This window comes from Bombus pascuorum, chromosome 3 (genome assembly GCF_905332965.1).
Source record: "Bombus pascuorum chromosome 3, iyBomPasc1.1, whole genome shotgun sequence".
NCBI lineage: Eukaryota > Metazoa > Arthropoda > Insecta > Hymenoptera > Apidae > Bombus > Bombus pascuorum.
The window spans coordinates 6,161,401-6,184,229 of NC_083490.1; the positions used below are offsets into that span (position 1 = coordinate 6,161,401).

Consider the following 22,829-nt stretch of genomic DNA (forward strand, 5'->3'; position numbering starts at 1 on the left):
GCGTGTGACGAGTATCTTTCGATGACTTAAATTATCATTATTAAAATCTTAGCAGATCCGTTCCCACTCAAGCATTTTTTTTTTTTTTTTTTAGATTATCCTCGACAATTTATCAGATTTTGTTAATTTTAAACTACAAGATAGAATCCTTGATATTATTGCAAACCAATTTACCCAGACATACCGTCTAATACAATTATCTTCTCGCAATTATCTTTCTTAAATAAATACGCATATTAATTAGTGTTTAGTTATAGATAAACTACTGATTTTTATACCATTATGGTAAATGTAAAGGTGAAAAAATCCAAGCGTACACATAACATCCAAGAATATATAAAACATTCAAAATTCGTGATATTATTGTAAAATCTTCCCTGTGTGAATGCTATCCGATAAAGTTCGTGGTAAATCGAGCGTTAAGATTACTCGTTGCGGATAAAGCTTTATTCACGTGACATTTTATTTGGTCAAAGTTTTATACGACTCGTAATTTGAGGCACTCCACGATAATTTAATTTTCCGCCGTTCTCTAAACTTTAAGCGTTACCCGAAGAGTCGATCTGCTGACGTAAAAATCTTATCGAGGTGAAAGTCGATGGTGCCCGACAGTTATTCTGATTCACTGTGAAATTTCGAAAACTAGGAACAACGCACGACGGGTGAAATCATGGCATGTTTTATCGTTAATCGCATAACACATTGACCTATATAATCTTGTCTTTAAACGATACTAGAAACGTAATTGACCTAGATTACATATTAATGTGCGTGCGATAGAATGCAACTGTGGCTCTAGGTATTCCATATAGTTTCCAAAGGTAACGTTTCAATATTTATTAATACGGAACAAGATATTCCACATTTGTACAGCTGTGCTATTCGCGTTAGTCGTTTGTTGCTGTTTGCGATCTGCCAACCCTATGAAGCAAGGTCTGCGTCGATAAGATCTTTTCAAAATTGCGAATAATATAATTAGTAAATTATTCGACGATCGTATCATCTATTTCTTTCTTATATTCAAAGACACAAACGATAATTTCTTTGTTATAAAATAACATTTAAACATGATGCCGATAAAGACCATCTCTGAGCCATTCCACAATCGTGTGAAAATCACGTGAAAGCGGTACAATGTGTTATTCGACGTGTCAATTCAGCGGTTAAAGATAGTTGCAATAACAGTGTGCGATAAAAAAAAAAAAAAAAGAATTTGACGTCACATCCAGTAGACGCGCGTTACTTACGATACTCTCCCAAATTTGAATTGGTTATCGGTCTGAAATGATACCGATATGAGAAAAAAAACAAGACTTAGTCGAAAGAAAACGCTTGCTCCGAAGCGAATAAGGTCCGTAACACGCCGACTCGTTCACTTGCTTTACAACTTCTATTCCATATACAAATTGTGTTTACCTAATATCCTTAAAAAAAAAAAAGAAAAAAGAAGTGGCCACTTGACTGATTCACTGTCGTAATTCACTGCACAAGGAAAATTATTCATTTTTTCATGCCGACATAGCGAAACCAACGACTGCGTAACGTTATTAGAAACGAAAGGTGGATATAAAATTGCTGGATTTAATATAGATTGAAAACTATTATTTAAAAGTAGTAAAAAGAGAGCTAGGAAAGTGTTTCAACTTTGATACATATTGCAATCGTACTATGAATAAAATTAATATTTCAGGATGTATAGACGTACATTTGGCTATTATTACGCACCTGTATTGTTTGCTAATATTTCAATTAATATACAAGTCAGCTCTCGACTAGAAAAAATCGCGTGAGGAAGGTTCTACACGTACAAAAGAACTCGTCGATTGATACTTGCGCGTCGAGCAACTGAGTTGCACAGATGGTTTTTGTTTTATCTGTTGGTTTTTTCATAGAAACGATGCTCCTCTATCGCTATTACTCATGTGAATGGCACATAAACCGATTTTCTAGAACGTATATTTCAGATTTTAGAGCGTATTTCCGGATGTTAGCATATGACGTGGATATTCCATTTACGAAACTGAATCAAAAGAAATAATCTTTCAAGAATATACATATACACAGTGGCGGATGAGAAAAAGTTTAAAATCGATACACTATAAATTTTAGTAATTTCTGTACTACAAATTCTTTACCATATCGATAATAGTCATCTATTCTGTTATTATATTTATTCATTAAATATACTCCATCCAAATATAAATTCATCTTGTAAGATCATAGCGTCCTTTTATACTTCTTATTTTATAAACCTTCTTTTGCCCGTCGCTGCATATATGTAAGTGAAATTTCACATTTTTCTCCAACTGACGTATATTCTCCCGTTCATGAATATTTTTTGAATATACGTTTTAAATAGTTAAATGTATTATCAATTAACATTTTTAATGAGATAGATTAGCATCTGCGAGTCGGTGTGAACCCCAGTTTTATCGATCGATATTTATTTTCTACCGACGTCGAGAGTTTCTACTTGCAACAGGATATCGCAAATGTTTAGAAACAATGGCACGATCGCGATGGTTAAGCAGGAGAAGGACTTTCGCAACGTGCACTGATGAGTAGATACGATGGATGCGATCAGTCACGCCATATTTGTCGTTGCATTGTAGTTCACGTACAATTCGCGGAAAAAGACAATGCCACCCGCGCTCTTCCATCATCTTTTGAGACACTTATTTTACGAATCACGCTAACTTCGTTGAACGCTTGCATTCGATTAATAGGATTATTCATTTACAGTAAGTCATCGTTAATAGCGTTTCAGTTAAATTGCACATCGATACTTGCAACGAAATCATGCTCTTTTCGATGTTTAATGTTACATCCACAGCATCCAAATCGTTTTTGTTACATCAGCAAATCATTTTGATCGTTGCAGATCTTCGATATTGAGTTTCGTTTCAATAAATAGTGAACGTGGTTCTTTACTTGTAGTTGTGAAGACGAATTCTTGAGAGATGTTTTCGACAGTTATCTACACTCTCCACGTGCCTTTTCGTTAATGTCTGCGGTTGGTGGAAAATTACCTGTGGATAATCAATAATCGTTTGCGCTTCGATGAGTATTATCGCGTGGGTTGTTCAAACAAAGTATGGAGAATGGCTGGGAATCGAAACATGCCATGATGCACGTACAATGGACTTCTAACAAATCGATCTAGCAAATCCGAATTATTTCATACACCGTTAAACATCTTACGTAATAATGAAAGTACGTGTACGTTATATAAAATATCATAGGAAAAATTTTATCGAATATTTCTATTTTATTTTGCTGCTTTTTACTAGTTTCTATCCGACAAAAGTTGCACTGATAATTTTACTGTCTGTAAATGCTTACGTTTCACGACCCATGGCGACGACCGGGTCATCGGTTTATATTTCCGCTCTAATTCCGTCTGACGTACTTCGATTACAATTGTCAAAGGTAGATACTTACAAATGCTATTAATTTTCAAATATTCGTGGCGTGAGAATGACTCACTTTTTCATGTAAAAATCGATGAGATGTTACCTCTGTTTCTCGATGACGAGGTCTTTTCGATCCTCATCTTTAACGAAATGTCTGGCGAATATTTGATCATTGAAATTCCACAAGTACCGACGAAAGTTTGTTTGACAATAATCAAAAGACGTTCGAATTTCGAATTACAATCTTTAACATTTATCTTAAATCATAATCTTTCTCATCGACAATCGAAGTTTCTATTCTGTTCGTTCATGTATGTACGTATTTGTTCATTTAACTTCACGCGCAATCCTCTTAACATTAGCTCGTCACTCGTATTTAATTAATAAACATTACACGTTGCATTCTAAAATTCTAAACAATACATAAAATCATTCTTTATGCAACATCGATGTATTAAACCAACATCAAATTTACATCTATTTATTACGTTATATTATATGATATCTATTCGTAAGTTCGCTGTATTCGCTGTGTCAGATCCAGCTTAAGATGCTTGTTTTAATCTCAATAGTAACTCGACTTTATGATACATAATATCATTGTAATCTATAATTATACAAATTTTATAACAAACTGAACACTGAATACAAATTACGTAGCGTCGATAGAAGGAATCGCTATCACTATACCATAAATTATCTTTCCTGCCATTCCATCCTTCTGTCTTATCTGAGAATGTGCGTACTGTTCGCCACAAATGTCGCGTGATACACGATGTATGTATGTTTTTACGATTGAATTTTTCTTAATTCGACGTGTCATCTATCGCTAATATCGCACGATGGTTTCTGATCGACTCACGTAGAAAGTATCTTTATTTTTTTCCAAACAGCCTTTTTTTCTGTTTCCATTAATATAAATATCAGCGGACCTATTAGGTATCAATGCTGTTATGATTTCTCTAGCACAACTATAGAGAACCTTTTTTTTTTCTATCTTTACAATTTATATTTTATTGGCTTTCCAACATCCGTACTTATAATGTAATATGTACGTTGTTAAATGCAATGTGCATACATTACGATTAATTACAAACGATTACATAATACAATAATTTATTTATATTGCTAATCACATGTGATCTATCATTCACAGTTAGCAAATAGACGGACAAGCAAACGATTCAGTGAGTGCGACACGTAGATAGCAGTAACGTTTGTTTGAATTCCTTTGACAAGTAATTTTTATTCTCCAAATACAGCCGATGAGAACGTGGCTTTGAATGGCTTTCATTACGCGTTTATCAACAAGGTAAGGAATGCGGTATTGAACACACTAAACTGTAATAGGATAGAAAACTTAATTATATGCAGGTGCGCCAAGCAGACTATATAGGACAGGTAATAGCGTCAAAAAAGTAAAACATATTTCAGCCACGAAATGGAACAATTCTCGCGCTCGGTTAACGCGAATGACTTTAAAAAGTTATTCTTTTCGTCAATTTCTCGCGTGGTCGTGAATTTAAATGTTACATGGAAATTAAAATATTTAAAAATGTCATGCGGCCGGCCAGCAACACGTAGAAAGGAAACAAATTATCCTGTCCGATTAATCTTCCAGTTATCGTATAATTAATTTTTTTCTCATAATCATTATCATTCTTACTATATCGCAAGTGTTTCGTGATGAATCTTCAATTCCTCCTTCGTTCATGTAAAGTTCATGTACGAAGAGTATGAAAACAAGCATTGCTATCGTATCACGCTATGCTCCTATCTCGTGTTACGAAGGCAATTTATCCACTGAATATCTTTTTTTCTTCTGCCATTCGTAAATTAAACTCAATGTCATACATTCATTCATAATAGATATGATCTTTCGTATCGCGGTCCGATTATAGTCTGTCAATCCTGTCGATTATATGGTATTCCCTTTTCTTTCTCTCAACCGGTATTAATTTTTGTATTCTATATCCTTCGTATTTCATATCTATACAACAACCACGTTAATTACGAAAGCTTCGTGTCAGTTGCGACGTTTCAATCAAACGTTACAACATCTTTTCGTATGATATTTTCTTCTTACATTTGTAACGACATAAAAGATATAACTTAGAAAAAACGAAGCTGGCACCCCGCTGGGGGTAGCCACCCACATGCTATATTTATTTTTTATTTTATTTTTTTTTTTCTTCACCGACAAGATATAACACTTTACCAAATGTCCATAAGGACAAATTGTAAAATAACCAAAATAAAATAAAAAAAAAAAATTTGTAGCGCACGTAAAAGATATAACTTAGAAAACACGAAGCTGGCACCCCGCTGGGGGTAGCCACCCACATGCTATATTTATTTTTTATTTTATTTTTTTTTTCTTCACCGACAAGATATAACACTTTACCAAATGTCCATAAGGACAAATTGTAAAATAACCAAAATAAAATAAAAAAAAATTTGTAGCGCACAGCACGAGATATTAACGTTTTCTATCCTTTACCACGAGTATAAGATTTTATAGGAGTATCAGATAGTTCAGTAGTATACGCGTATATTTTCTACCATATATTTTCTATAAATACGTTTTAGTAAATAAGTAATCGAAATAATTCATTTTCGCTTCAATTAAAACGTGGAACGTTCAACAAGATGTTACGTCGCGCGACGTCCCTCTCGGTCTGGCGGCCAAGACCTACCCCTCGTTGCACCGACCCGCAATAAACCCAAGGAACCACCATAAACCGAATCTTTTTAGCTTAACTTCTATTCATATAAATATTTTCGGTTTATGGATGGTCCTTTGAACGGTCCTTGGGTTTGTTGCACGCGCTTGCTAATTACGTAGAAAGCGGATGTGGCCAGCGAAATAGCTGGTTTTTTCCAGGAACAAGGACACCCATGAGCCACATCTGCAGGAGACTTTCTCCTCGTATTTTATTTATTAACATTGGCTGTAACAAATCGGCATCGCGGATCGTTACCCTCGCTTTTTTACCGAAAAGTATGAACAACAAATCCGCGCTCTTAGTTCAAAAAGGGTACACCCACACCGAGCTTTCCTCCTAAATAGTAGGAGACGGGTCTGTTACTGTTCTTTCACTCATCGGGCAGTCAAGTCTACTGTTCTATCAATCCTCGGGCAGTCACGATCTCGGTGCTCAACACATCAAATCGATCAACCTTCGGGACAATCAACTATTGTACTTTCCGACACGACGAAGTCAAACAATTCCTGTCTACGCAACAAGTATTGTAATCTGGTGAAAAAAAAAATATATATATTATATAACTGTAGACTACAGTTGTATTCAAAAACAAACACCCTATTATCACACAAGAAATAAGGGGATCGCCCTGCTCGTGGTGTCGATTCGTATAATCGTAACGGGAATTTACGACTCCCGTTGACGCGCTTCAACGCGATCGCGTCTGCCCGTGACTGGACGAAGAAACAAAGTTCATTTCTATTTCATTTTCTCAAGTTTCCGTGAAAAGCGTCAAAGGAAAACCCGTTGATATCGTGCTGGCCTTCGATGAAAGATGCTTTCTTATTCGTGCGTTCTATTAATAACACAAACACGAGAGGAAGAGCTATTTGAAATTCAATTTGATCGATCAATCGAGCTTAATAAGAACAAATCAGACGCAGGCAGAGGCGCAACCAGTTTGGCGTGCATTTCACGTGGTACCTCGCACAGGATACAAATACCGTGGATACAGTACCGTGCAAAAGTCTTATAGCAGTCATCTGATCGAATGGAAATTGCTGTTTGAAACGAATAAAAGAACGCTTAATCTTAATATCGTCGTTACTTCCTTTCCTCGACCGACTTGTTTAAGAAAATGTCACAACTCTTGCATAAGGACACTATCTATTGCGACATTATTGAAAAATGCATGAATTAGGAAATACCATAAACGAGTAACATTAAGATAACTTCGTTTCTGTGCAACAGCATGCGAGAACGTTTCCTAAATGCGTGTTTTGGTTGCCGTTACAAGCGACGTGGATACGTGAAGATTTTTGCACGACGCTGTAAGTTCAATTGCGATCCATTATGTAAAGTCGTGTTCGCGTAATTCGCGTACAGATTTCATAGATCGTGGAACCTTGAGATACTTTCAGGCTTATTTAACCCTGTGCGTAGTTCGGTGCTTCGACAAAGCTGCTTATCGTGTAATCTCTCAAATCCATACGCCATACGGTCGTTGCTATGTTTCAGTAAACTTGCGGATCGATCGTTTCGATGGCTCGTTGATCCATTGGAGCTTTAAAATCGGGCTGGCAAGTTTCGTTGCCACGCGGTGCAGAACTCTTTAGGTTTCCTCTTTCGACGTAATATATTTAGATTTAATCGTCTTAGGAGAGACACCGTTTGACGTAACGGAAAATTATTATTCCGTGACAATACAACCGGTGCAAATATATAACTTTAAACTTCGCAAGACGACCGACTGCAATTATTTATCGTAGTAAATACGTAGGTATCTTCAATCAGACTGACATCTTATTGGTACTTGAAATCAGATCGAAGCCTTATTAAAATTGTCGACGCGAGTGTTATTAAACTGTTATTGCCTATTTCTCATTGTTTTTGCGCCTGTTACGATATTATCCGTAAGGTTGACCGTAATTGTATTAGAGCAAAAACGTAATGTACCAGCTGTTTGTTAAACTATAACGAATCGCTCTTTTTACCAATGAAGAAGAAATGCCCGATGATGAAGCGTTAAATCGCAAATCGTTTCTCCTTATACTCGTACGAAGCTCGAGTCGACTCGGAGCTCGATTTTGAGCAATGCTTTTCTCGAGGCCAGTACGAAAGAACCGGACTCCGTTCCGCCAGCTGACACGCGCGAGCGTTTTCACGTCAGAACGGGAGAGCACTCATCCCCGCTCGAAACAGAGGAAAGTCCTCGACCGAAGTTATTTGCTTTTTCAGAGCATAGAAGCTGTTTGTTCCGATAATTCACGCTTTCCGCGTTCTCATTGATCAAAATTGTTAACCAAACAAAGGAAAAATACTGTAAATCGTTGGCAGCTTATCGAACGGAAGTCGTTTCAAGCGGATCAACGACACGGTCTCCGGTTTTCTCATCGTAGGCGTCGATACGACGTAAAATAGAACACGACGATCATGTCGGTGATCCGTGTTGAAGATATTGAGCGGCGATTCCGTGACCTTGAATGTCACGAAGGAAGAAGGTGGTAGAAATGGAAAGAACGTGATAGATCCCATAAAATCGCTGCAGACACGAGTATTCGCGATCTTGTCGCTTGATGGCAAACGAATTTCGTGCGTCATTGCTGCGCGCGTGTGTACACTACCATACGAAATATCGTTTCCGCGCGTGGCCGAAATAAGAAGACAGCAAAAAAAAAAAAAAAAAGACAAAAAAGAAAGAAAGGAAAGAAACGCTAGTAAGATCATAGAGCAAGCAGAATTTTAGCTGTTCCTGTCTACGTAATGCTGTCTTGCGATAGTTTCGATCGGTCAACTTTCGTGAAAAATTAAACGTCTTTCGCTTGATCCCTCTCAATTGGTTTCCCTGGTTACTCGTCTACTTTTTCCAATTAACGTTATCCTGTTTTATCCTGCTTCGTTTCCCTTCAATCTTCTTCCCTTTTTCTAATCTTCCACCTCTTCATTTCTTCTACTTTATCACAGAACATCTTATTATCCTCTCTTTTTGTCTCATCTATTATTTTTGTTTCGCACGTTCAATTACCATCATCTTCAATCCCTAACTTTCTAAGTCCTTCTAACAATTTGTATTTCCGCTATTAAGTTTTTCCTTCTTCCTTCTACTCTTTTCCTCTTGCTTTTCTCGCTTCTCGCGATCCTTTTATTCCTCCCGCCATACTACTAAATTTCTCTATATTCCAACGATCCTCCTATTTTCCGCGTCACCGTCTCCCCGTAATATCCAATCCCGTTTAATCTTCCCTCACAACGAAATCTCCCATTTTCCGGCTTTCAGCGTATACCCGGTTGAAAATCCTCTTTTCTCGCCGCTGCCTGCCAGCCATCGTTTCTATCCAGTTTTAGCGTCCCATGAGACGCTTTCTTACCTCATCTCTGGCGGTCGTGCATGCTGGTCCCACGGGTCTCTTGGTGAGGCCCATGGGGTATGCGGAACAGCGGGGCGCGGAGCGGCAGATACGCGAACGCGGAGGTCACCATTGACGCAAATCCATTTGACGGTCACGTGACCGGCCGTGCTGGAACACAATGCTGAACGCGCACGGACGCCACAGCACCACCTTTCATTAAATCCGTTCCTCCGTGCGTGCAATGAACGCGGGGAGGGCAGCTCCACGTCCTAGAAAGTGGCCAATCCATGCAACCAAATAATGGCCAATTAACGATCCATCGATCGATGATCCGTCGGTCGAATGGCAATCGAAGCTTCGGAGGAACGTCCTATCTTTTTTTTCTATCACCGACCGACCGTTTTATCAATGTGCACGATACTGGAACTCTATTTATCCGAACTCGTTTGCTCGTCGGACAATTTGCACGACTTTTACTTACGATCTCTTATTTAAACGATAGGAGTTTCGTTAATATGAAAGTTAATATGACGCGCGTTTAGCTAATATTCAGACAACTAACTGAACGTTTAAAAATCTTAAGTAGAGTAAGGTAGTAATAAAAGTAATAAGAGAGCATGGAGTGGGAAATCGTACGGTTCGAAAGAAATTGGAGTAATCGGTTACAAGTCTTCGTTATGCCAAGTATCGTGTTTCTGAAATATATATCTTTAATAATACTTGTTGTGTAATAATATTTATAATTAAAACTCCGTACGATAAGAACTTATTTTACGATTTATTTTAATCGCGGAGTCTTCTCATCGCCTCTCGCTTCTACAGTGAATCGCGGTCCATCCTGTACTTGAAGCGTTGTATATCGAAGTCACGACAGTCTGATGTAAACGCGTTGAACGTTTACAATATGATGTAATGTCCTAACGATTTTGCGAGAATCTTGGCTTGTTATTTTGATGCCTTAAACGAGAGACGTTTTGTATGTTAATAAATATACCTTTTAAAATGTCGCACGTGGGATTAATTATTTCATAGGATGTTAAAGACATCGGAAACTTGCCTCCATAAATATTTGCTCTGGAAAGAGAAAGTCAGTAGCGGAATTGAACCTTTTCGATTATTAACGATTGGTTATCCAATCCTCGCCTTACATCTCGAGGTGACATAGTAACATCCACGAGGAGGTTATATCGATTAGTAAGTTCTTCCGATGAGTTTTCGAGATATTTCTTCGAACGGATTAATCAGTCAACTTCTCAACGTAAAATATTAATTTTCAGATGTTATTTCACGTCGCATTACTCTCTGATATAACAGGTGAGGATCGTTATTCTATGATGCCGTTAAGCTGTTACAACATTCATGAAGCGCTTTTGCAACAGATGTCTTATAAATTCTTTAAATTTATCTCTTTTAAAATACTTTTGCGTTCAACCTAACTTTTTTCAAGCATCGCTTAAACGATTTCTTGTATCTTTATTTTTAACCGTCTACATAAGGAAGAACTAAGACATGCGCGTACCATTTTGGAACAGATGTTTTATTAATTGCTCAAGCTTATTTTACTTCAAATATTTTTATCTTTGAAGATAAATTTTTTTTTAAGCATTACGTAAGCGATTTCCTGTATTTATATTTCGAACAATTTGCGTGAGACGGAAGTAAGACATTATGTGCATGTAACAGTTCCGCATTGAAATCTAAATCATACAGGAGATGTTTGTGAAAAGATCGACATGATTTTTTATTCCTGTTGTCTTATCCTCTCTTTTCTTCTCCTTGCCATGACGCACAAACGTGCAAAAACTATAATTTATGCGTGAGTATTAGATCATTACACCTATCTGTTCGAGATATTACTTAATAATCTAAGTTTTGTAATTGATGGAATATATTTGAATTTAAGATTCTCTCGATAGGATTCTAATAAACAATATATATTTATCGTTATAAATCTTTCTTTTTTCGAGCAAGATGTTTGCAAACGAAATTCATTTTAATGTAGGCAATTTCCCAGTATTCCGTAAATATTGACAATTTATCTGTTATTTAACTTCTGAATGTCACATTTTATTTAATTAACGCATGATACGAGATGCGATCATCATAGGAATTAAGCCGCATTATCTCCAATCATTGAAAGCGTGCAAATGAAACTCGAGAAATAGATATTGTCGGTAGCATGAAATAACCTGATTTACACAAAGTCATATCAATTAATTTATACACTCGTCCCTCAATATACGCCGAGTATACGTTCCATGTAGATTCGTTTTACGCGAATGAAAATCGCGTAAATAAAGTCTGTCTGTACAAAAGGAAAAATATGTACAACATATATGATGACTAGCACAACGTAATGTACTTTTATCTTTATCACATGCAGTATTGACGTGTTCTAACATCGCCGAATAAGTTACTCTATACACTTGTTACTTTTAAAATTTCTAGGAAAATGCATTTTCTGACCGCGTAAATTAAAATCGCGCATAAAATCTATCGCGTAAATTATGTTATAATTTACCCCGTAAAAATAAGACTCGCGTAAATTGAGGGACCATTGTAATTTAACATCTATACCGCATACTGCTGTACGAGATCTTAGTAATTGAACTCGTGAACAATATTATTTTTTATTTATTAAATAATTTTTATTATTCAATATGTTACAAAATATCGTATTGTTAGTCATAAAAATACATTGATGAAAATATATCTATAATAGCAATATGTATAAAAATTCTATAAATTCATATTACATATACCGTTTTTGCTATTTCTATAAAAAATATTACAAATTTCGTTAATAAAATATTATTCACATAATGTAAAGTAATATTTCAATTCCTATGTACAATTACTTGTATTTAATTATTTTCTCTCATCATTGATCTTAATCAACTTTAGTATCCGCTGGACTAAGAATTTTTAATATATATTGTAGCATTTTAAGTAAGTCTTCTTCTTCTTTCTTATCATCTACATTTAATAGTGTAATCCTACCTAATGCTTCTTGTATACTCTGTGAAAAGCCAGCACTTCGTACAATTAATTTTCCTTTCTGATTATTGGATATTAGAGACCATAACATAGACCCTGCTATTCTAACTTCGACCAGAGAACCATTTTTAAATATGTCATGTAGAATATTAATAAAATCCACTAAAATATTCGTATTATGTTAAAATCGTTTAAATATAGAACGTGATATGAGAGTGTGCGTATCTTAATTTACCTGAACTAAGTAATCGTGGTCGGTTGGTCATGTTAAACGCGAGATTGCGCAATATGGAAATTGCAAGAATTCTATTAGATGATGAAGAGTATTTTGACAATTGTAACAAAACATCCAAGCCGTCGACAGCCTGAAGAAACGATTAGTATACACACATGAAAAAGCATAAAAATATTTTTCAGATATCGAAGAATAAAAAGTTAAAGAAATAAGTTAAGAAGTCCATTTTACCTTTGGGACGCATAACTGGCCCTCTTCGTAATAAGTAAAGTCAATTAAGAACTCTAAGCAATATAATTCAACGAGTGGCCATGGTTTTGTCCGTTTCGTGGTAATTGGATGTATTTTTGTAAAAAATTGTAGGAGATTACTCTACGAAGTTTGTATTAATAAATAAACGTTACTTTGGAGATCCATATCTTTAAAAAATATCAAATTACCTTTGAAATTGATACTCTACATTCATGAACGTGTATTGCGTTTCGCAAAACATGAAATGCAAAGTGTAATTTATGATTATCAAAGAGTTGACCAGCTTTGTCTATTTCTTTACAAACTAATTGTATAATAACATGTATAAGGGCGAGAGTATTAGGAGTTTTTCTAAGTCCTGTCCCTGGCAAAATAGTCGTTAACGTCAAAGATTGCGCTGCTGAAAAATTAAATTATTAAAGTAGCACAAGATATTCAACAAATAATTTTTACTTATTTAATATTTAGCATTTAGCAGTAAGTGTATATTTCAATTTTAGCGATACCTGTAGTACATTTTGTAGTATAGGTTGCTAGTAACTTCAAAGCAGTGGTTGAAACTGTTTTATTTAATGCAATCCAAGCCCATAGTTTGTGTAATACATCTGCTAAACCTGCTTTCGTTAGAGCTACTTTAACTTCTGTACTGCCGTACATGAAGTTCATTAATAATACTAAAATAGCATTCATGTCGCGTAGTAACGGATGAATCTGTAGAAAAACACGAGGAAAACTTTTTGTTACAACCTCTAAGACCGATGTTGGGAATTCCGTCACGTGTATGAATATTTTTTTTTTTTTTTCGAGATTGAGAAATCTTTCAACTTATCACCGTAGCAATAATATAAATTAAAAAATACTTTTTTCAAAATCTATTTTATCTAATTACCTTCTTTTCACGGTCAATCTGATTTTTGAAAAGTTCGAAAGGTTGTAAATTTAATCTCACATACGATTCCTTCAATATCATTAAAGTTGTGTCAGGTAAGTTTTCTTCCAATGCGACCTGTTTAGCTGTGTTTGATACACATAACAAATTAGTAAGTGCGCTTATGATCAAATCCTTGTCCTCGTTCAATTTCTTATTCTTCTTCGATCGATTGTAATTATGAGCTATAAATAAGGGCAATAAAATATTACAAAGTTCCTTGCTCATAGCAATTTCGTTTCCTTCAACTTCATAATCTGCTGGTTTTTCGGAAATTAAAGGAGGATCTTTATTTCCATTTGATTTTGTTGAATGCATATTGGTACTTTGTAGAGAAAATGTATTAACATCAGATGTAATTTCTTTTAAAGTGTTTTTATTGTCATTTGACAATCGAGTTAAAGGAGTATCCATTATTGATTGTAATGAGATGCTACTTTTTCCTGTAGAATCTTTTTCAATTTCTTGAGACAGTAGAAACGCGAGACAGCCTATAGCACTGATGCGAAGTTCTGGATTAGAATCCTTCATTGCAACACAGATAGATGAAAGTACAGCTTCTGGGCCACGCAATTCTAAAGCGGTCTGTATTGTTTCAAAATGTTGATTTTCTGTTAACGAAAGTATGGCTATAAAATTGAAAATTTCGGTCCAGAGTTTATTTCGCAGAGATATCAATTGCGATGTGTTATTACCTGCGTAAACATTATTTAACTTATATAAAACTTACTGCATACATACACAAATGAATCTGTTCTTTTTTAACTTACAATATAAATCATCATTTAAAAAGCAAAATAACATGTAAAGTGAGTCAACTGAAAAGCTAGCTACAAGAGAATATTCATTACTGTTTGTAATACAGTTTGTTAAAACTGTACAAATGCTGATATACATTTCCAATATGTCACAATAATGCGTTAAATTCCTTTTACTTTCAACATCTTTAGGTATTTCATTGATGCATCTACAAAATTTGAAGTATATATTAGAAAAATCTTAAAATCATACATATATATATATATATAAATAGTTTAATTACCCAATTAAATATTTGTCAATAGAATGTTCATAAATTTGATGAACAACTTCTTGTTTTCCTATAAGTATTAAATTATTTAGTAGTCTACAAACAGCTGATATCAATGATGGTGTTGCTACCAATTGTAAATAATTGTCCATCTCTGTAGTTGTTGATTCTTTGACAGAAACTGAAAAATATTAATTAATATTTACAGTTATACAATTTAATTTATAAATTATTTTCAACTGCTTAAACAGTAGTTAAAAAAGTGTTAAAAAAGTACACATACGAGGTTGTAATTCATCGTGACAATTATACAGATGTGAGATTGCACGTGGTACTAATGATGTACAACCCGACTGCATGCTGTGAATAGATGGGACTTTCCCAGTTTCTTGCTCTTGATTATTCATATGATCACAGTCCAAAGAAGTAGACATATAAATATTAGAACATAGTACACTTATTTCATAATAAGTGTTGTTTTGTTCTATATAGATTAAAATAGCATTTGCTTTCAAAGAATCCATCTACATAAATGGGTATAATAGTAAGTAAAGAATCATATTTAGAATTTACTTTTACCGTAATAGAAAGATATAATATTTACTTACATATTGAAAAATGATAGAATTGCAATTTTTTATTAAACTGCTAAGTGCACAACATGCTTGTTCCCTAACAATGCACGATTCTTCTCTGCTGATAATACATTGAAGTAATGTCTGACATAATTCGCTTGGTGCTAGTGCTATAGAATTCAATAATTGAGAAGCTGTATGTAAATTACTCATTAGACCCGCTAATAATTGTAAAGCAGAAGCACGAACCAAAGGATCTCGATTTTGCCACAACATAGGTAACCAATTCAACATACGATCTTCTTCATACCAAAATTGTACAAAAATCTAGTAATATTTGTACCATATACTGTTAATAATATCATTATAAATAGAAATATTTAATTATGTTAAACTTGTATTTATACTTACATTTTTATTGAAGTTTATTTGCATTTGATATAACAAATGATTGAGACATATAATAGAATTTCTGGTTATAGATAAGCCCATAAAGCTAATTGTTCCAGCTCCATGGAAGGATATAATGAGTTCGATTAATGTATTTCCTAATGATATTAATAAATTTTTGCAATTTGTCCAATGACACTTTCCAATTAAATACGTTAAACATGTTAACAGCCAATCAAGGTAAGCTGTAAAGAATTGATTTATTTTAATTTAAATGATAAAAATATAATATCATGGAAAAAAGAAATTCACCTAAATTATAAAAATGTTGTTGGTCTCCTAAACATAAAGTGGAGACAATTAATTCAATAAAGTGTAGCCAAACGTCTTGGTCTTCTAAAGTAGATCTTTCTGATTGTCCTATGGCTGAACATGTGCCAGCTAACTTCAATATAGATTGATGTACGTTTTGATTATCTAATTCCGAGCTTTTTAATAATTCGGTTAGAGATCTAGTTATATTTGTCATTATTTTATTAGTCCATTTATACTTTCCTAATGTAACACAATACAAATATTTTTACTGTGTTTCAAATGATACATAAATTTTATTAATTATTTAATTTTTACCATTTTTTGTAATATTAATATAAAACTGTAGAAAATTTAAAACTTCAACAAATAAATCACAATCCTCTTTACTTGCGGGTTGTGAAAGTAAAAATCGTTCAAACGTTTGTTCCCATGGTAATAGGCTTATGTCTTTTATTTCCTCACATTTTTCCATTTTATAAAGTTTTATATGCCTAAAAAAAAAGAAAAAAAAAAAAAAAAGAAAAAATTACTAGCGTATTAAAAACAATTCTTTATAAAAAAATCAAATCATAAATGGTCATTATAAAAGTGTTGCAAATAGTGATTACATTGTAAGATAATCAAGTGCACATGAAACTGAGTCATGGGTAGTTGAATTTTGTATATTATACAGTTGTTGTTGACAGCAATAATGAGGAAAGCTGAAACGTAAGACTAAAAATTCATTTTCTAGAATTTTTAGTTTTTTTGATATATCAGAATCGTGAAGATCATTAAAATGTTTCCAAAGTACATTTATACCACCATTCCATTCCCATATCCAATATTGTCTTATAAATGTTAATACCAGTGAGTCATTGCCATGAAGAACTGGAAAATAAGAATTACAGACTAATAATATTGATCTTTAAGATATAAACGATCAATATATTTAAAATGTTTAATCAAGTCTATAATTTACCAGACATATCTGATCGTCTATGTCTACTTATTTTCCAATGCGATTTACAAAGAAATGGTAATTTCATTTTAGATACAATAATATAAGGCAAAGAAATATTTAGTTGATTATAATTTTCTGTATATTTTTCACTCAATCTCATAATGTATTCATTATAAAGTAATAAGCATAATAGCTGTGAACCATCAGTTTTAATACATTCATTATTTGGAAATAGAAAAAGACCTAAAAAATATTTTTTAGTAATATAGTAATAAAATTTATCTTGAATTTTTTGTTGCACTTACTTCTGGTTATATTTGACAAGACATTAATACGAATGGATAGATCTTGACGTATAGAACATTCAGAGGATGCTAGTAGTTTTAGTATAGTAATTATGGGAATGACAGAATCTGGATAATTAACATATTCTTTTTCAACCTAAAAAATGATGTCATTTAGGTAGAATAAGAACGACTATTTAAGGAATTATGTAGCATAGATATTATACAATCTTACTAGAGCACTGTTAAATATCTTCAAGATCAACGATAATCCATTTTCAGTAATAAATAACTTGTGTAAAGAAGAATCTGTAAGCATAACGCTAATTTGTACTAATGCTGATTTACGTATTTTAGGATCGACATTCGGCTCATTTAGCATTTCAAGTACAGATAATAAATTACTCCTCTGTAAAAATATTGACTGTATTATTTTTGTATTCACCATATATAAAGTTTGCAATGCGTGGAATAATTTTTAAATGTATGAAATGTAATAAAATATGTAACCTGATAACTGCCTTCAGATTTTTTAAAGACCCTTTGACGATCAAATATACAAAGTGAGCTAAGAGGTAAATCGTGTAGGGATGATAATCGTGGTAATTTTTTAACTGAATCCTTTTCTTTTCCAAGAAGCCAAATCAATCTACAAACGGCTTCGTATCTAATATCCTCATCCGACGAAAATAAGAACCTTAAATTACCTTTCAAAACCTTTTAAATAAACATGTATTTTTTCAAACTATTTTAAGATTTACGAATATAAGAAATGTACTTTTCCAATAATAAATTATAACACATTACCTCGATATATGGCAATTGTATATTAGTAGAAACATCAGGATCAAAGATTTTTGTCACACATTGACCTAAGGTTGAGGAAGGATGAGCATGACATTGTAAAAAAGGCAACACTTGCACTATGGCTTCTAGAGATTTTAACCACCCATTTTCTCCCATCTGTAATCTTCCTTTTAATATGTAAACCAATATTTCTTCGGACATTTCCTTGATCTAACAAAAACATAAATAATTGTTTGCAGATTGAATATCATTTAAGCCAAATTTACTCATAAGATTTCATCTTACCCTTTTGTCATCATGTGTTACACCATAGGATATGATTTCAATTAAGACAGATAATTCAAATAAAAATGCCAGATTTTCCCATGATAACTTTTCTTTGTTATATTCTACTCCTAAAATACTTTTAACTAAGGTATGACATTCAAAATATGTGGCATATTGTATATCAGTATCTGCATTTGCTAATAAACTTAATATTAATTTTGTAGCTAATGTTTGGTCTTCATTAGTTGGAGAATACCTTAAACGTTAAATAAATTATATCGCAATTATTAAGTTGTTTTAACAACGATAAAATTTCCAAATTCATATAATTCAGAAAAAGAATATACCTATTCATATTTTGTAAAAATTCGATAGTTTTCTTAATAATACCAAAATTTTTGTGATATGGTAAACTTAATTTTGAAGCATACAACATTTTTAAAACTTCCGAATGAGATGAATTAGGTGTATTTTTCATTATGTATATAGTTGCTTGTATCGACTTTGTTATCAGTCTTGTTTCGTCGAATGTTTTAATATATATAATTTCATCACTACCTTGAAATTGCTGTTAAGTGTACAACAATAAATCATTAGACTAATTAGGTTTTCTTTAATTAGCTAAAAAAAAAGTTAGAAATTACATACACGGCCATATTCTTGTAATATAGAGTGTAGTTTTGGGTATAAAAAATAAATAGCAGCATCCATTATAGCTACACAGATTGATGTTTTAAGTGATTTAGGGAAGATAGCATCCGATATTTCTAGAGGAACTATGTGGCTTAAAAGTTTCATTGTAATACTTATAAGGTGCAAATATGTTATTCTAAAATCATCTATTGTGCTATAATTTCCAAAATATTCTATGACGTCTCCCAGCATGCCAAATAATAGTTTCATGTCTTCAATTACTTTTAAAGCAATATCATCATTGCATAGCCAAACATTTGGCATGACGCTTATGATGAGTACTTGTACCAGTTCATATATTACGTCTGTTATATACTTAGTACTTCTTAATATAAGTGTTGAATTAATAGAAATACTCAATTGAGATATAACATGTTTTAAAGTTTCAATGCAAAAGGTTGGTATAAGCATTTGTTGTAATTGTAAAATAGAATCATCAATGTTGTCTGATACGCTTTGACTTCTTTCGCTTGTGCCCTAAATAATATACAAAACATTAGTAGGTACATAAATATGTTTATAAAGTATGTAAATACTTACAGTAGATTGATATGCTTGATAATTAACTTCTGGAAATCCTCCATCAGGACTATCTCTTGTTTCAGAAGGAGGATAAACATTATTGCTTAATTTTTCTGCCAACAACTGAAAAATATATTCTTTATCAATATATCATGTCATACTCGAGTATTATAATTAAGTATTAAATTTAAACTGTGTTTATTTACTTTTTGTTTTTTATTTGCAATACACGGTTCACAGTAATAATAGATTCGTAGTCTTAAAGATCGTGTTAATTTGTGAAGTGTTTTCAATACCATTGGTATTATATTTCTAAAATTGGCATTTGTGATATTTGCACTAGATTCCAAAAGATTATGTAATATCTGAAATTTAATATTGTATTATTAAATACTAATTATTAAATATCAATACAATATCATAACACTTTAACGAAAAGCTTAAATAATTACAAAAACAATTGCTGGTCTTTGAAGAAAAACTTCTGCTGGAAAATCCTGCATCATCACGTTTGTTATAAATTGACATGTATGTAATATAAGATTTGCATCTAAGCTATTATTTAGGGCTTCTTCAACTGCTGCTAAGACACCTCTATCTGAAGTGACTAAAGGTTGCCATGGCATGATTAACCATTTAATACCACCTTCAGTAGCTTTAGATATCGGGGTTCCATCTCCACATTCTAATGTTAAGTCAAATGGTACTGTACTATAAATTATATGTATTAGACAAAAGATAGAAGAAATTTCATATAAAACAAAATAAAAAGATTACACATATATAATCATCATACTGTGAAGAACATATTTAGGATATTTACCTGTTCAAAGCAGAGGTAGTAGTAAGCCCACTTTGAGATAAATTATGATCTTCTTTTCTATGTATTCTGTTATTTCCATTATATTCATAATCTTTTATACGTGTTCTATGCCTGTCGTAATCGATAAATCCTATTGTTGGACAGCTAGGATCCTTAAAAAGAAATTTAAATGAAAAATTTGTTTTAATATACTTACAACTATAGCTAAAATTAAAAGTAGATATAAGAACCTTTATAGTTTTTGAATTTGATGATATTGTTTGTAACTTATCTGAACAAAGAACAGCTTCTTCAATTTCATTTAATTTGTCGTACCATTCTGAACCTAATTTCCTTCTTAATTCCTGAAGTTCATTTTGAAGTCTTAATTTACCAAATGTATTTAAGTGACTTCTATCATCTGTCTTACAAAATATATAATAATATGCAATTATAAATTTTTAAATATAATTTTTATTGTAAGATATTATAATTTCTAAGTTATTAGAAGTACAATTATCGTTTGTTAGTATTTGAATCATTGATTGATGGATGAATGAATGAAACTAAATTTTTAAGTACCTTCAATAAACGAAGTAATAAATCCAAAACCTTCTGTGTTTCTGAGAAGGCTTCAAATGAAAACCAGTTAAATAACTTTGTTATTAATTCTTTTCTTACAGCATCGCAATCACAACCAAAACCAAGATTGTATTTTGAAATAATATTATCTAGTGCTCTCAATCGAATTTCCTCGATATTATGACCTGGAAAGATTGATAAATTTTTTGCCCGTGTTTTGCTTTGCTATACCATATAATAAAAAATTGGCGAAGTATTTATATTTACTTAATTTTCTGACATGTGCCGCTGTTATTCCACTCATGTTTGACATCTGCTTAACACATATTGAACTGTCACGTTTTAGGTTAACTGTTCCAACTATTTTGAATATTTCACCGCCAAATATCGTGAGCATTATGGGTAACTCTGGTTACATTTTTATGAAAGGCTACATTCTATCTAAATCTATGTATAAATTTATATTTTTCATGTAATATATAAACGTGATAAAAATTATATTTTTATTACGTGAGAAATTGTCGAAATATTCGATTAAAAGCTTTCGTGTTTATCTTATATTATAGCTTTTAACGTATTAATGTATATGCGACTTTAGTTCATTTATGGTTATATGCCATCTACCGGTGAAAGTACGAAGATAAACTGAAATGTAACTTAAACGTGTGCTCATCTATATACCTTATTATTTAAATTTCCCGCGCACGCGCAAATCAACGAAATATTTGTTCAATCGAATTTGATGCAGTATCAACACGATATAATACGACTTCACCAGGGAAGAAGCAAGTCCATGTTCCATGATTTCCTTAAGGGCGTTTCTATTTAGAATCTTCACTGAGATTTTTTGAGTTTAGCAGACTGAAAAGGAACCCCTCCAAACTATATCCTATAAATGATATACGTATACAGTTACTGCAATAATATGTAATATTTTGACATAAAAGTTTCACGCAAATATAGATGAAAGACAGTAATGTATGTAATAATACATTTATGCGACATAATTTGTGCGTATAGCTTTTTATTAAACTCTAAATATAGGAACATCTTTTTGTTACCTCGAAAAGCACAGATTTTTCATCTCATGCTGTTAATTTCTTTCTTTGCATCTGTAGCAGCTCGTTCGTGGTATTGTCGCCAATGTTGTAACTTTTTATTACAGAATGAATCGTTGATTCATTTCTGTTTAGAGATTTCCCGATTTCTTTATTTGTCTTCCTTTATTCAACATGTAACGATACATTCTCTGTCAGGTTCAATCATTTTCTGTTTATTGCCATTCGTGACTTTCAATTATGGACTGTGGATACGTAATATATAGATGGTACTAAAGAAAGCAAAATCGAAAGTAATTCATTTTGTTCTTCAGACGGGAAACTGGCGAAACAGGTAAAGGAAAGATTTCAGATATTTTTCATAGCAATAATAATAAAATTAACTGAAGGAATTCGGTATTAATAGAAAGTTAATAAAAAGATAGTCTTAATGTCATCGATTCGAAAGTAAACGCAATTTCTTTATCCCAAACAACAGTTCTTACTTTATCATTTTCTTTTAAATGCGAAATTACTTAGTAAGAATAATGGAAATTGGTTTGTCTCAAGTCGACGACATCAAGGCAACAACGACGTTTCGAAAGGACCTTTTAATCACCTCACGAAATTTCAAGGATAATAATTCGAAGCACATGCCTTCCACTAATGGGGTCGGTGTGTAGGTATTACAATCGCATTAAT

At 32.8% G+C, this 22,829-nt stretch overlaps 1 protein-coding gene across 5 annotated transcripts; it reads right to left on the minus strand.

The window, feature by feature from the left end:
• Window positions 1-11,982: 11,982 nt before the first annotated feature.
• On the minus strand, window positions 11,983-22,600 carry LOC132905131 (rotatin). Of its 5 annotated transcripts, none has more exons than XM_060956133.1 (31): window positions 22,152-22,600; window positions 21,772-21,979; window positions 21,358-21,537; window positions 21,091-21,275; window positions 20,760-20,933; window positions 20,530-20,681; window positions 20,159-20,417; window positions 19,913-20,071; window positions 19,725-19,829; window positions 19,140-19,661; window positions 18,839-19,059; window positions 18,510-18,747; window positions 18,225-18,434; window positions 17,928-18,134; window positions 17,653-17,826; window positions 17,439-17,574; window positions 17,152-17,376; window positions 16,799-17,060; window positions 16,506-16,681; window positions 16,188-16,430; window positions 15,897-16,120; window positions 15,519-15,812; window positions 15,194-15,434; window positions 14,923-15,091; window positions 14,651-14,847; window positions 13,842-14,575; window positions 13,459-13,663; window positions 13,141-13,349; window positions 12,932-13,072; window positions 12,701-12,830; window positions 11,983-12,627 (listed from the first exon to the last, which is right to left on the minus strand). In XM_060956133.1, the coding sequence occupies exons 3-31, from the start codon at window positions 21,485-21,487 to the stop codon at window positions 12,359-12,361; spliced, it is 6,591 nt and encodes a 2,196-aa protein (XP_060812116.1). In that variant the 5' UTR covers window positions 21,488-21,537; window positions 21,772-21,979; window positions 22,152-22,600; the 3' UTR covers window positions 11,983-12,358. The 5 variants fall into 5 exon arrangements, with proteins under 5 accessions (XP_060812116.1, XP_060812117.1, XP_060812115.1 ...); XM_060956134.1 differs by having other exon boundaries at window positions 11,984-12,627; window positions 13,141-13,352; window positions 14,732-14,847; window positions 22,152-22,597; XM_060956132.1 differs by having other exon boundaries at window positions 11,985-12,627; window positions 13,141-13,352; window positions 21,358-21,496; window positions 22,152-22,596.
• Between the last annotated feature and the right edge of the window lie 229 nt (window positions 22,601-22,829).

Excerpts from the sequence above, each read along its gene's own strand:
- LOC132905131 (XM_060956132.1), bottom strand. The coding sequence starts at position 21,487 with ATGCTCACGATATTTGGCGGTGAAATATTCAAAATAGTTGGAACAGTT. Across the intron at positions 17,827-17,927 it reads AATCTGAAGGCAGTTATCAG|AGGAGTAATTTATTATCTGT; the intron begins GTTACATATTTT and ends ATATTTTTACAG. Across the intron at positions 16,121-16,187 it reads ACAACATTTTTATAATTTAG|CTTACCTTGATTGGCTGTTA; the intron begins GTGAATTTCTTT and ends AATTCTTTACAG.